The 13,216-nt window shown below is 45.8% G+C and overlaps 4 protein-coding genes across 4 annotated transcripts; 2 read left to right on the top strand and 2 right to left on the bottom strand.

Annotated features, from left to right (window-relative positions):
• Nucleotides 1-155: 155 nt before the first annotated feature.
• On the bottom strand, nt 156-2,950 carry GGS25DRAFT_488711 (FAD-binding domain-containing protein). The gene is made up of 5 exons (XM_049260841.1): nt 2,181-2,950; nt 2,017-2,105; nt 1,561-1,966; nt 614-1,507; nt 156-548 (listed from the first exon to the last, which is right to left on the bottom strand). The coding sequence occupies exons 1-5, from the start codon at nt 2,499-2,501 to the stop codon at nt 375-377; spliced, it is 1,884 nt and encodes a 627-aa protein (XP_049116190.1). The 5' UTR covers nt 2,502-2,950; the 3' UTR covers nt 156-374.
• Nucleotides 2,951-3,347: 397 nt separating this feature from the next.
• On the top strand, nt 3,348-4,966 carry GGS25DRAFT_488709 (acyl-CoA N-acyltransferase). Its single transcript, XM_049260840.1, has one exon. It carries the CDS (start codon nt 3,801-3,803, stop codon nt 4,407-4,409), a length of 609 nt encoding a protein of 202 aa, XP_049116189.1. The 5' UTR covers nt 3,348-3,800; the 3' UTR covers nt 4,410-4,966.
• A 931-nt stretch (nt 4,967-5,897) lies between these two features.
• Nucleotides 5,898-7,396, top strand: GGS25DRAFT_259716 (NADP-dependent oxidoreductase domain-containing protein). Its single transcript, XM_049257271.1, has 4 exons — nt 5,898-6,102; nt 6,170-6,261; nt 6,346-6,781; nt 6,857-7,396. The coding sequence occupies exons 1-4, from the start codon at nt 6,033-6,035 to the stop codon at nt 7,243-7,245; spliced, it is 987 nt and encodes a 328-aa protein (XP_049116188.1). The 5' UTR covers nt 5,898-6,032; the 3' UTR covers nt 7,246-7,396.
• A 999-nt stretch (nt 7,397-8,395) lies between these two features.
• GGS25DRAFT_531263 (uncharacterized protein) lies at nt 8,396-11,989 on the bottom strand (the record flags this gene model as incomplete). The annotated part of the gene is made up of 5 exons (XM_049265478.1): nt 8,396-9,260; nt 9,329-9,880; nt 9,995-10,794; nt 10,853-11,357; nt 11,442-11,989. The coding sequence occupies 5 exons, from the start codon at nt 11,987-11,989 to the stop codon at nt 8,396-8,398; spliced, it is 3,270 nt and encodes a 1,089-aa protein (XP_049116187.1).
• Nucleotides 11,990-13,216: the final 1,227 nt, after the last annotated feature.

The following is a 13,216-nucleotide window of genomic DNA, read 5'->3' as shown; positions in this document are numbered from 1 at the left end:
GAGAGACTCGAAGCTTGAGCTTCAATTTACTTCGTACAATGGTTGTATGTACCTATTCAAATAAACAGGATAAGGCAAATAAGCTGACGTCACGTGGACCTTTTAATTGCATATCACCATAAATTTGATTAATTTCTTTATCGGGAACGCAAGTGCATTTTAAACTTGAATCCGTCAACGTTTAATTGAACATTCATCAATGTTGCTCAATCCATGGATCATTCAAGTTTCAATGTTCTTGGTAGTTATGTACTTCAAGGTTATAATTATACAGTACGAACATAACCGCACCCTTCTAAATATTCCTCTATCGGCAGAGATATCAATGATATGACATATATCAAAATAAACCGAGTGTCAACAGCACCGTTCGCTTAGTTCTTACGACACAGTCTAGTCCCATATTCGATAACCTCCCAATCTTCAGTCCCTGGAGTGGACACAGCGTAGAAGACTCCATTGGGATCCCACTTCTTGCGAATCTCCAATAACTTTCGATATTCAGAGCCCCAGAAATTATATTGCCAATCGGATTGGTATGGGTTTCCCTAGACGAATAGTCAGTGCCTTGAACCTTGTTCGTATCATTCTACCATCGTATTCCTCAACTTACCTCGTTTACATAGGCGCACCCATTTGGGCCTGCCTCCTTTAACGCAGCATCTTGAATGTTGGTGAGCACATTCTGGAGGTCTTCCTTTTGAGCCCAAGTTGCGCCGTCAGGGATAGGGAGCGCCGCAATTGCAAAGCTGGTGGAGTTTCTGAACCTTGGATTCGTTGCACTATTCGAGATAGGCATGTTTAAGCCGGCATCCCAGAGATGGCCAATGATGAATCCTTGATCTTTCAAGTCATCACGTGGTGATATCACCGTTTTGAAAGCTTCGACAATCTCGTCATTATGCTCCTCGACATCTTGGTGAGTGAACACCCGCCCGCCTGTAAGCGCTGAGGTTCCGGCTTCCTCCGCTTCGAACAAATTTGTGTACAGATCAAACAGGGTATCAAATTCCTTGCTTTCCGTTCCGTAGGCGATGCCCTTTGCCTTGAATTCGTCGAACAGAGGCTGAAGAATGGTTTGCATTTCTGCGGAAGTCTTTCCAATGCCCAGCACGGGCTGTATATGAAGGCGCAACGGCATAACCTCAAAATAAGCATAGAGCCCAGCCGAGACAAGCTCATTTGTGTAATTGTGAAATGACTTCACACCATCCCAGAATACATCCACATCAGATGTATGGGTCGAGTTGATATCGATAATGACACCAGTCGACTTTTGCTCTGGAAACGTTTTGAGAGTCACGGAAAGCACAATGGCGTAAGTTGAGGGGCCGCCTCCTTTCAATGCCCAAAAAAGGTCGGGATAATTTTGAGCATCCACAGTCAAGTATTCGCCATCTGCTGTGAGCACATCAAAAGAAAGTGCGCTGTCGGCAGTAAATCCATGCAGTGGCGTGAGAGGGCCGTGGCCGCCTCCTTGGACCAGCCCGCCAGCTACTCCGACAGTCTAATAATTCGTTAAATTTGCGATCTGGTCAGTCTTGCGCGTTGCTTACTTACTGGACATTCTCCTGTTATCACCGTAACCGGCGGGTCCTGGGCGTTGGCTCGTGTGAGCAGCGTCCGAGCTTGAACACCTGCGCTAATCGTAACAGCCCCTCCCTTGTATTCATCACATCCGGAGTACTGGGTGGTGAATTCGATATCTTGAAAACTGTGCGTGTTTATAATTAATGCACCCCACCCGGTGCTACGTCCGATCAAGTCGTGCCCGGTGTTGCGAATAATCAAACGCAGGTTGTTATCTCTGGCGAAATCCACGCCAGCTTTGATATGATCTCGAGTCTGAGCTAAAATCACATACACACCATAGTACCCAAGCGTACAGGATGCCGTAGGATTGTCTGTCGGCCGACATGTATCATTGGTGAAATATGTCCACAGCGCAGCTGCAGGCTTCTCGACGCTATGCCAGAATATCAATATCTTGCTTCGGGAAAGGGTTCGATAACATACGTCCAGGACTCATCAGACCACATAGCTGTCGCGTCCGCACAAGCGGCAGCGTCGTACGTCGAGATGGTGCCTAAAGGGCCCTGGAAAGTCTAGATGTGGGTTGTTCAGCTTTACCCTCATCATCTCCGATATATGACCAACAAGAACACTTCGCATTGACATACGTTGTAACACGGTGCAGCAGGCGGGATGTTTGTTCGTAGGTTTCCATCCAGGGTCGAGTTAAGTTCCGCCCAAGCACCATCTCCAGGCCAACAATCATCGCCTAAATAGCATTTACAGCCATAGCTCGTGCCATTCCACGTTCTCTCAACAAGGGAAGGCGACGACTCGGCACCGCCGAGAAATGACAAGAAGCTTGCGCCTAAGGAAAGCCACGGCCATGCCATCGTTACTCCTTCAAGGTGGTTGGTTAGGTTAGCGAGAGAGAACAAGGCGGCATAAGCTCCCCCGCTACCCATAGTCATATTTATAAGTGATTCCATATTACATAGCCGTTGCTCCCTTTATATATTGCCAGCTCCCGAATCTTATTACCGTATGCCAAAAGGGGAAGGGGGGAAACAAGATTGCATCACTCGTTAGAGGGCAATGCTGCTCCTTACGGTTGCGTCGCCCAATCAGAGTTGCTGAAATTCTCCTAGAATAGTGGAAGAATATAGTGCAAGAATAGTGTAAGTCGTTGGTATGGCCAAGAATAATCAAACTATTGTGCTATGTATTTTTCTTGGGAAGTGGCTGATAAGCTCAGTGGGTGGATATTCTTTGGCAGCGGTCTAGGGAAGAGTACGGGGAAGATTGAAGATCCTTTGATTCCCCAACTACCTACTAATATAGCACATACATTTCCCCATATCTTGGTGAAACTAAGTGAATGGGGTACAGCCGTAACCCCTCACAGACCATACTACCCAGGGTATGTTTAGGGTATGTTCGATGCTAGTTTGATATTGGCATTGGAATCACCTCTTGTCCCCGCGCCAAAACGACTTTACATAGTAATATGTCATCCGACTAAGCTATCAATTTTGGAATCCTACAGGGTTATGACCTTGTACGTAGCGGTTTCTATTACATGGGGTTCTCGGTACTTATCCCACCTCACAGGATTTCATGTGTACCTTCATACCTACTTCCTACCTAATGACTAGAGTGCCCAGTAGTGAAGATACCATGATAGAGAGTGTTGGATTCCTACTATTAAAAAATATCATGAATAGCCGGTGGCTTTTACAAACATTAAACATGGAATCAACACATTCCAACTACGATGTTTTAAGTTCCTTCTGCAGTAAGTTACACCAACACATGTAACCTACCTAACCCCGGAGCTATATAACAAAGGCCGATAATATATGTAATTCTCTTCTCCTGCTCGGAACGGATTCATCGTCTTACATAGGTATCTACAATCTAAAATTCGTTGTTCGGAGCCGTCAGGTTTTAGCATATATCAGTTAGAAACCCCCCGCGATTAGTAATATGACCATTTTGAACCATTCTTTCCCATAGAAGCTATTCACAGTATTTACTACTTATCAGTCGGGTCGCCGACCGGGGACCTTCCAGGGCATATTGTATTCATCGTATACGCGGCGTATGAAAAAGCAACACGTACTTAACATTAATCAGCATGTAACACTACATATATCCAAGGCTATACTTCATTTTCATCCAAGTTCTTTCCTCTCGGCCTTATTTACACTCCCATAATTATCGTCTACATAGCATCACGTAAATCGCATTATAACATAATAATCAGTATCCATTCCGTCGCAATCAAAATGGCGTTCAATGTACGACAAGCATCTCTCTCGGATATTCCGGCCATGATAGACACATACTACGACGCCTTCGATGGCCACCCATTTCTCATACGAGTATATGGTCCACGTTCGAAAGAAATGGACGCCCATTTAGCAAAGTCGATGGAAAGTGAGATACAAGACCCGAACTCGCGGTACTTGGTCTTAACCGAGCTTAATTCCAAGGGCCAGGAAAACATCATCGCTCTCGGCAAATGGCTAGTGCTCACGCCTACGTCTCCGCCTTCACCACCCCTTGCCTTGCCCGCGGAAGCTGATGTCGCCTTCGTCGAGGGGTTTCTGGGGGTGATTATCAAAAAGCACAAAGAGATCATGCAAGACCGCCCGCACTGGTATCTAGATGTGCTAGGAGTCCGGCGTGGGTCCCGACGGCAGGGTGCAGGCCAACAATTGTTGCGGTGGGGATTAAGTAAAGCTGACCAGGACGGCGTGGAAACCTTCTTAGCCGCTAGCCCAGCCGGTGTGCCCCTGTACGAAAAAAATGGCTTCAAAATCATGGAGCAGGTCCTGCTAGATGAAGGGACTCGTCTTGAGACCTTCATGGTGCGACCAGCCAAGAAGGCTTGAGCCCAACCGCAATCATCTGCCGTGATATTCGGTGATGTCATCTATATACATTTTCTGCATTTCAATTAGGATACTATTTGAGAAGATCAGGGTACTAATACCGAAAAACTCGAAATTGTCCTATCGATCCCTGGCATATCAAGTTGGTTTGATCATTGATTTCACCCAGCTTACTTGTAGCTACCTAGGGTTGCGGAATGTATTATTCAAACGTATTATTCGCGTATTATTCAAATATAATATTGCATTTTATTATAAAATGCAGTGGGTCCGAAATGGAAAAGTGGATCGGTACATAAGTGGAGTAAATTTTGCACCAAAATTTGGTGATATTACCTAATTTTACAGGTATTTAAGGCGCGCAAATCTCGATACATGTATGTCGTTTAAGTGATCCGGCTGAACTAAGCTTTGAAGATTGCGTTGGACTTTGATCATAATGTGCTCGAAGAGCATGATCAAATCGGCGCCCCATTGCATAGGGAAAATGGCAAAAATGTCCATATTCTTTAGCTTCAAATCCTGTAAATCTTCCATATTATTTCAGAGTGTAAAGCCTTATTGTATGTAGGTATCTACTAAGTGTATTAGGTTAGGGTGGTCACGTGACCCACTTTTGAATAATACGGTATAATACGCATTTTACAGGGGTTATGAATAATACGCGCACTTTACTTTATAATGCGCATTTTACGCAACCCTATAGCTACCCAAGGAGCTATTCATATATCTTGTTAAAAAGTCTCTATTATTAACCCGGTTCACGTGTACCCTAGTCATACCAGGTAGGTGGAGATGAGGCTATTGCCGATCTATCATAGTAGAACTCCCGACATGTGGAGTTGTAGGTTTCTGTCTACCTAGTACTTAACAACCTTGAACGCTAGGTTAGTTCCGTGTCCTTATTTTTGGCTCGTATGTAGCATTATGTGTAGGTAGGTAGTATTCCTGTATAAACAAACTTTGGGGCCAATTGATTAAATCTGGAGTGCACTAGATACTAAATGCATATATAGATACCTACATGTGTAGGTAGACTTATGCTTCCTTCTACCATTACTCCCCATCCTACCTATCTACTGGGTAAAGGTACTGGACTGATGGCCTTTTACAATCGTAAAATCTATTCAAATACTTCAATTCTTGGAACAATAAACCAAGTTAGCATGAACTCCCTATACCATGTTCTTCGTGACATGTTTTGTCTACTAACCGCGGGTCGAGTGCTTATATCTGTTACGTCTTCTACCAAATTCCTTGCTCGCCCTTAGGTTTGAAGAACAATCCTCAATCTGGAGAAACTTTCAAGAATACGCTATTATCCATCGGACTATCCCGTTAGACCATATGACAAGAGCAGCTTCCATGAGGCTGGTGTAAAATCAAGCGATGATACCGGCGGACTTAACAATCTAATCCCGAGAGTCCATTTTCAGAGTCCATTGTCCGGTGTCCGAGAAGACTAGATGACAGGCAACACTTGGAATTCATGAATATAAATATAAGTGAAGTGAGGTAGATACCATAAATATTTGAAGTACCGTGAAAATCTATTAGTCCTCATCGTATGGAAACTCACCTCGTGCTTGCATTTATACTAAATACGACACACCTGATCTTAAGATGGTAGGATCTATCACACCCGCAACCATTGCCAACAAGGCCATTGGTCCTATTGGATTTGGCTTAATGAGTAAGCTTTCCATTTCTTTATGATTACATATAACCGGTATGCATTAGATTCATTGACATTACTCTAGGCTTAACTCGTCCATGGTCCCCTACAGAATACCCAGCCGCGGCCAAGGTCATGAAAGCGGCGCTTGAGCACGGCGCCAATCTCTGGAATGGAGTGAGTATCTGTAACTGAAAGAATGCCTACCTTAGGTAACTCAGTACTTGTATTGTATGAGGACTTTACTGATACACGGATTAGGGCATGTTCTATGGTCCACCTCACGCCAATTCACTCCAACTGCTCAAGTACTACTTTGATAATTACCCCGAAGACGCAGAGAAGGTCGTCCTTAGTATCAAAGGTGCATATAATCCCAGAACACACACCCCGGATGGCAGCCCGGAGGGTATCCGGGCGTCTGTTAAGGAGGCACTCAAAATATTAGGTGGAAGAATAAAGATTGATGTGTTCGAATGTGCCCGAGTCGACCCCAAAGTGCCCATTGAGACGTCAGTGAAGGCATTAGCAGAACTTGTCGAGATCGGCAAGATTGGTGGTATCGGGCTGAGTGAGGTTAGCGCCAGTACTATCCGACGTGCACATGCCGTTCACCCCATTGCTGCCGTTGAAATCGAACTGAGTCTCTTTACTCCTGATGTTCTTACTGATGGCGTTGCCGAGACATGTCAAGAGCGTAAGTCATCCAAACATCTTTAGCTAACTAAAGATAGATTATAATCGTGAATACTAATGGCTCCCATGTTTTCAGTCGGCATTCCTCTCATCGCATACAGTCCCGTTGGTCGGGGCTGGCTTACCGGCCAGTTTCGTACACCCGATGACATTCCCAAAGAAGATTTTCGGCGTATGTTGCCTAGGTTTCAGCCCGAAGTTTTTGGCCAAAACCTCAAGCTCGTGGAAGAGATTGAGGGATTCGCAAAACGGAAAGGAGTTACTGTTGCGCAGATTGCTATTGCCTGGGTTCGGCTCCAGGGCGCGATCCCCATCCCTGGTTCTACCAAGATCGAAAGGGTGATAGAAAACTGCGAAGACATTTCATTGAGTGAAGAAGATTTGGTGGATATCCAAAACCGATTGAATAATTTTCCTGTTCTAGGGGGTCGTTATCCTAAGCAGGTTGAAGCTCGGGTTAAGTAGTAGATAGTATGTATGGGTACCTACTACCTAGTATGTGAATTGGTCTCGTACCTAACTAGGTACCTTCGAGGACTTCACTATTCATAGGTAGCGTCAATGCTGATTCGCCAATGTGGCCTTATACATCATTGACGGCTACAAGTATTTCTCTGTAGCAGGTCTTGAAAACGTGTATCGCTTTCATATCGTTTCAATCCTATCTCTTTCCATTCACTCCAGTTCTCGTCTACACCGAAGACCTGCAGAATGGCGTTTGCTAATGGCTAGAAGCGAGTTCACAGACTGCCTTTTCGTTGATCTACCTAAACATGAATAAACTCCACAAAAGTAGCTGCTGCACATGTCGCGCCCAGCTCCGACCGAGCGGGCACTTGGGTTTCCACACCCCGACACCGAGCAATTGAAGAATCTTCGTGCCATTCAATCGATTTGACGTGAGGAAATAGTGCTTGGATTTCGTGTCGATATGTCGGCCGTTGAGATGGAATGCATATTGGTGATATTGGAGGTAAGGTATATATATGGCAGCGTGCGCCACTTTCACGTATTGAGCGAACCCAGGCAGAGCCAATATCATGCAGAGTGCTCATAACAATCAGGATGCGATCGCTGAAGTGTACCTACCGAGCCCAACTGGTCAATCGTATTCACATGTTGTAAACGGCTTACATAGTTAATTTGACTTGCTCCAAATTAAAAGGGTTGAGCTCCGGAGGGTCCAATCCCGACAGTCTGGAACCTATCTAGATTATGTATTGCACCTAGTAGGTATGTATCAAAGTGAGTGGCTAAGCCCCTTTCTTGACACCTCACAGTCGATTTTGGATGACCGTTGTCATAATGGCGGCTATCTTTGTTATAAATTAGGTCAACACCGTTCTTAGTTCGATGGATTAGATGGTAAAAGCATTGGTATGAAAATCTGCCGATGAAGCACGAAATATAATACCTATTAGTGCGTAAAAGGTAAACGAGTTGGATTATTTCTATTTTGGAAGTATTACATATACATATAGTTATGTGAACCTGTGCAGTTAACGAGGTTGTCACTTGGCCTGCATCCTTGTTCGATTCTCTGCGCTCCTCGATGTATCAGCGGCTTCATACAAATTAGTTTACCATTGGCTATTCATCGGCAACACTCATGGAATCATGCTGCAATAGGAGCTGAAGTAGACCTGTGTAACTCCGCCTTGGGCTCCACCTGGTAGTCATCGCCATTTACCTCCTTTTCCGTGTGAGCCGTCGATGTTGTAGGCACACCTTTGATAATGCCGGGCTCCGGTCCTCGAGTTCCTTCTGGTAGGTTGAAGAGAATATCTCCCTCACACAGGATATCATCAATAGTCGCGCGGATGGCAATCTCTTCCGGCGACAGCTCGATATACCTGTCCACCTCAATACCGACAATAACTTTCATATAGTCCCGAAACACAGCATCGAATATGTTTCTGACGCGGTCCGCCATTTGCAGCCCTATACTATCACCCATTGATTGGAGCTGTGCCTTGACTTTATCTGTGGCCTCACGGAACATTGTATGCCTAGTGGACTTGACGTGGCCTTCCATGATTGCCTTCATGCGATTGTATTGTCCTGCCCCCTTCTCAGCTGAACAGGTACAGTACGCATCCATCATAGAATCCAGGATCACGGGCATGAAAGCTCGATTTGCCTCCTTCTGGATTTGTGTCACGGTGCCATGTAGTCCATTCCTCAGAAATTCTAGCGTGCGGATTTGAGCCAAGGTTTGGTTGAGTAAGGTACGTAGGGTTGAAGTTCGCATCTGTCTTTGCATAGCTCGCGTGTGAGCTACCTGATGGACGTGTTTGAGTAGACGCTTAGTTTGCTTCGTAAACTCATCTAGAATGGCCGGCACACGGCGTTGGAATGTCCGCTCCCACCCACTGACAAGATTGCGAGAGATCGGGTCTAACAGCTCGGCATTGAAATCGCGTTTGCCTGTGACGCCAGAGAATACGCCGTTGCGGCGTACAGTTGCCTTATACGAATCCCTATTTCGCATGAGCCTTAGTACTGAATGAGTTACGGGTCCAGTGTAGTGATGAGGCCAAGTACATACCAATGTAAGCCTCCTTCAGATCGAGGGGCACCCCAGCTCTTGGCTGTTGGTACGGCGTCATTTACAGCTTGCGGAATCAGAGCCTCGAATGCTTTGTAAATATTCTCATCCAATGTTTGCTGTAGCGTAACCATTGAATTCTTGACGAAGGAGTCCAACCCTTTGTCCAAGTTATTAAGGAGTTTCCTTAGATGAATCTCCTCCCGTTTCCTTTTCAGTTCAGTCAGAGTTGACTGGTTGCCATCGTTCACGGCCCATATCTTCATCGAGTTGACTAGCTGGAGCAAATCGTTCAGGAACCAACGGCTGTGACTTATCCGCCCTCCTACTGTCAGGTTCTTCGCATGTTCACGAAGCTTCGGAATTTCCGTGTCATCTACTGACAAGCCGTAGTTGTAGAAGTCATCCGTTCGGAGTCTTCCACTAAGCATCTGATACCCGCGACTACTGACACAGAAGACTGGCAGACTGCGAGCTACTTTCTCGTAGTCGCGCATGTCGTGCTCTGGGTCGAATGCATCCTCGTTTTCCACAGCGTTCTCTTGATCTAACCTGCCAAGGTGTCAGTCGATGTCATTAGGGTATCTCATTTAACAAAATTTGAATGGAGGAAAATGCTCCTGGATTAAGTAGTTAGTGAATGCTGAAAGTAAGGAGCTGACCTACTCTTTTATGCCCATAGCAAAATCATACTGGATAGCCTTTCGAGCGTAGTCATTGCGTTTTTGCGTGCAGATAGCTTTCGACGATGCAAGTATTTCTTCTCGCTTCGCTATTACACCTTGAATATCCTTCCAAGTTTTGATTACTTCCGCATCCACCGCGTTCCTTGCCTCGTAGAGCCGCTTCCGCTCTGAGTTGACGAATCTGAGCATTTCATTGATCGAATCTTCGTCTAGAGGTTCACCATTCGGAGTAGAGGTCGAGTCATTGAGGCCAGATTCGATGGAACCATTGTCGTCACTAATGCAAGACGGGAGGTTCCGGTCTACTCCACCCACCTCCCTCGTCTTGGACTCTTCAGTAGAGGGAGCGTAGACGGTCTTCCCTGTGGCCAGTTGTCTTTGTAGCCCCCCCCAAATGTCCAACTTCACTTCGTAATCATCAAGCTTATCGATATACTCGCTCTTGACTTCCTCCAGATCGCCAACTTTCATCTTCAAGTCCCTTTCCCTTCTCTTAAGATCTTCGGTCTGGTTCCAGGCTGCGGATATTTCTCCCTCAAGACCAAGACTTTCCGCCGCTTCCGTTATCGAGATATCATCGGTCTTGGAGCAGATGAATGATACTGCCGAGTAAATACCATCGTACTTGAGTTGGCGCTTGAACGAGTCGCCGAGTAACGTTTTTGCTGTCTTGTCATCAACGGCTCGTGTGATCGGGGCGACAATCCAACACCCGGTACACAGCTTTAAGTAATTTGCAGCAACGGCCGCACGAGCGGCATTGGAGTCTTGGACACCGGGCTATTTGGTTAGTTCATAACCCTGCGAACATAAACTGCTAGGATTGGGAAGCCCTTACCAGATCAACAATGACAGCCCCAGTTGAGAGGGCCGCTGCTTTAGTGTAGATACGGACAACTTTAATCAACGGCCAGTACTCCATTTGCGAGTTTTCGTTGGTGGCATCCTTGCTATCGATGTATTGCTGAAGTCCATCATAGAGTCCAGACGCCGAGTCCTCGTTTAGTGTCTTGACACTACCGAATAAACCCTGAATGGCGGGATCGTTTGCAAAGGACTTGGGGGTGCCTCCTGTCAACATATCCTTCGTCTTGGTTGGATAGACAGCCCTCAGCTTTGCGTAGGCAATTGCAGCATTGCCATCCCTAAAATTGGGCTTCTGAGAGTCATCGACATTGCTGGTTTGAAGATCACTGAACAAGATCTTCAACTCATGAATCCATTCTTCCTGGTTGATGAACTCAATCTCAGCTCGATATGAACTACTAGGATCAGTCGAGTAATTGTACGAGATCTCAGTCGGCGAGGCAGTACACGCTCGTAAACAGTTCGTGGGCAAAAGCCTGGGAAGGAATTGTTAGCGTTGTTGTTCATCCAAGAACGTACTAGGTACGTTAGTAGCTACGTATCTATGGAGAGAGTATTACCTATCCTCATCTAAAAGAGCATTGATAATGCTAGACTTTCCCGCTCCGGTATTGCCAACTACACCAATAATAGAGCGAGGTGGCTGAGTCCGACTCTGCAAGTATTCTATTGACTTCAGCCACGGTTCGAAGTCCTCCCTTCCTCGACCTTGCTCGAGAATGCTCTTCAACTGATCCAGTAGTTTGAGACCTATACCAACGCCGGCCTCGAGGACCTCTGGGTTATGGCTCTCAATGAGCTGTTGTAGATAGTCAGGTTCTATGGGCTCTGGTTGTATGATCATATCTATATCTGTATTCGTACCTTCGCCATTTCGGCGCGTTATGGCAGACTGTGTGACGTTCGCTTCGGATATCCCTAGTTTGGATCGATTTGATATGGCGAATGACCCGCCATTATGTAGGGACGACACTACGATGTCGAAAGCTTCACCCTTGATTCTGTGCGGGAAAGAATAGAATCTCCGTGGCCACATCTGAAGTCTTACTCTTGACTGACCGAGTTGGATGCATGACCTCAATGGGGCCCGTTGAATTGATGAACCCATGGTGACCTATTGCCGTATATTTACAGATTTCTTAATTGTACTGGTACAGAAAGATAGATGGCAAGACGGCTTCGAGGTATCGTTGCAAATCTAGTGCGTGTAGTTAATAAGGGGTAATTGGCCAAGAAGGTCTCCGGCGACACCAACGACGGTTCAACAATAGTTTTATCAGTCATTTCCCTAATAGCTCGGAAGGAATCTTCTACCCAATTCTAGGAATTCTGGTGACTATGGGATATAATGGCAAACCCATGATAATCAATGCCCTTGAAACAAACGCGATGAAAAAAAGTCGCCATTCCTAACAACCAACAGACATGGAGGTTTTTTCAAACCTACCAGCGGCTACATACATATATGTACATCTCATGCGATAGATCACCCATTTGAAGGACTAGAATGCTGATCTTTCTAATTATGCAACGGATAGGCGCATTGGCTCTCATTCGAGGTGACTACTTGGTGACCAATTTCAAAGAAGTAATGTTCCTAAGCATCAAACAGAATCCGGCTTGGCCAAGTTTTCGTTTGTATTCCCTCTCCTCTAGAATCAAGTATCCACAACGCCGCACAGGTAGGTACCTGTTAAACGCCAGGTCACAATTCGGCAGATGCACATACCTGCACCTAGGCGTGTACATGTAAATACATAATATGTTCACACGTAGTACTTTATGCGTGTCTTTTACACCCGGGGCCACATATACTTGGGATACCTTCTGATGGGACTCAATCAGTCAATCGTCAATGGATTATATAGAAGAGAAGAAAAGAGCTGAGCTCCCAACCTCTCAAGCTAGGTATGTATACATGGATAAGGTTCAGCAAGCTGCGGAAGCAGCTGTGGAGATGTGCCCATACGGCAGTAGCTATGAAGAGCCACAGGAGTGGCTATCCACGTCCATCCATGTCCTAACACCTTTCGCTATCCGCTATTATTATGTTGGTTGGTTGGTATATTTAAAGCCGTAGCAAGTAGAAAAGGCGTGCCCTCGCAACCTCCCTAGGGGTATGCGGCGTGTAAATCTACTCTAATATTATGTACATAAAATACCTAGGGTTAGGGTTAGGGTTAGGGTTAGGGTTAGGGTTAGGGTTAGGGTTAGGGTTAGGGTTAGGGTTAGGGTTAGGGTTAGGGTTAGGGTTAGGGTTAGGGTTAGGGTTAGGGTTAGGGTTAGGGTTAGGGTTAGGGTTAGGGTTAGGGTTAGGGTTAGGGTTAGGGTTAGG

Source organism: Hypoxylon fragiforme (genome assembly GCF_022984875.1).
Source record: "Hypoxylon fragiforme strain CBS 206.31 chromosome Unknown GGS25scaffold_5, whole genome shotgun sequence".
In the NCBI taxonomy this organism is placed as follows: Eukaryota; Fungi; Ascomycota; class Sordariomycetes; order Xylariales; family Hypoxylaceae; genus Hypoxylon; species Hypoxylon fragiforme.
The sequence above is the reverse complement of the archived record's forward strand: the minus strand, read 5'-3'. Positions and strand labels throughout refer to the sequence as shown.

Excerpts from the sequence above, each read along its gene's own strand:
- GGS25DRAFT_259716 (XM_049257271.1), top strand. The coding sequence starts at position 6,033 with ATGGTAGGATCTATCACACCCGCAACCATTGCCAACAAGGCCATTGGT. Across the intron at positions 6,103-6,169 it reads TATTGGATTTGGCTTAATGA|GCTTAACTCGTCCATGGTCC; the intron begins GTAAGCTTTCCA and ends ACATTACTCTAG. Across the intron at positions 6,262-6,345 it reads GCGCCAATCTCTGGAATGGA|GGCATGTTCTATGGTCCACC; the intron begins GTGAGTATCTGT and ends TACACGGATTAG.
- GGS25DRAFT_488709 (XM_049260840.1), top strand. The coding sequence starts at position 3,801 with ATGGCGTTCAATGTACGACAAGCATCTCTCTCGGATATTCCGGCCATG.
- GGS25DRAFT_488711 (XM_049260841.1), bottom strand. The coding sequence starts at position 2,501 with ATGGAATCACTTATAAATATGACTATGGGTAGCGGGGGAGCTTATGCC. Across the intron at positions 2,106-2,180 it reads CTGCTGCACCGTGTTACAAC|ACTTTCCAGGGCCCTTTAGG; the intron begins GTATGTCAATGC and ends ACCCACATCTAG. Across the intron at positions 1,508-1,560 it reads TGATAACAGGAGAATGTCCA|ACTGTCGGAGTAGCTGGCGG; the intron begins GTAAGTAAGCAA and ends ACGAATTATTAG.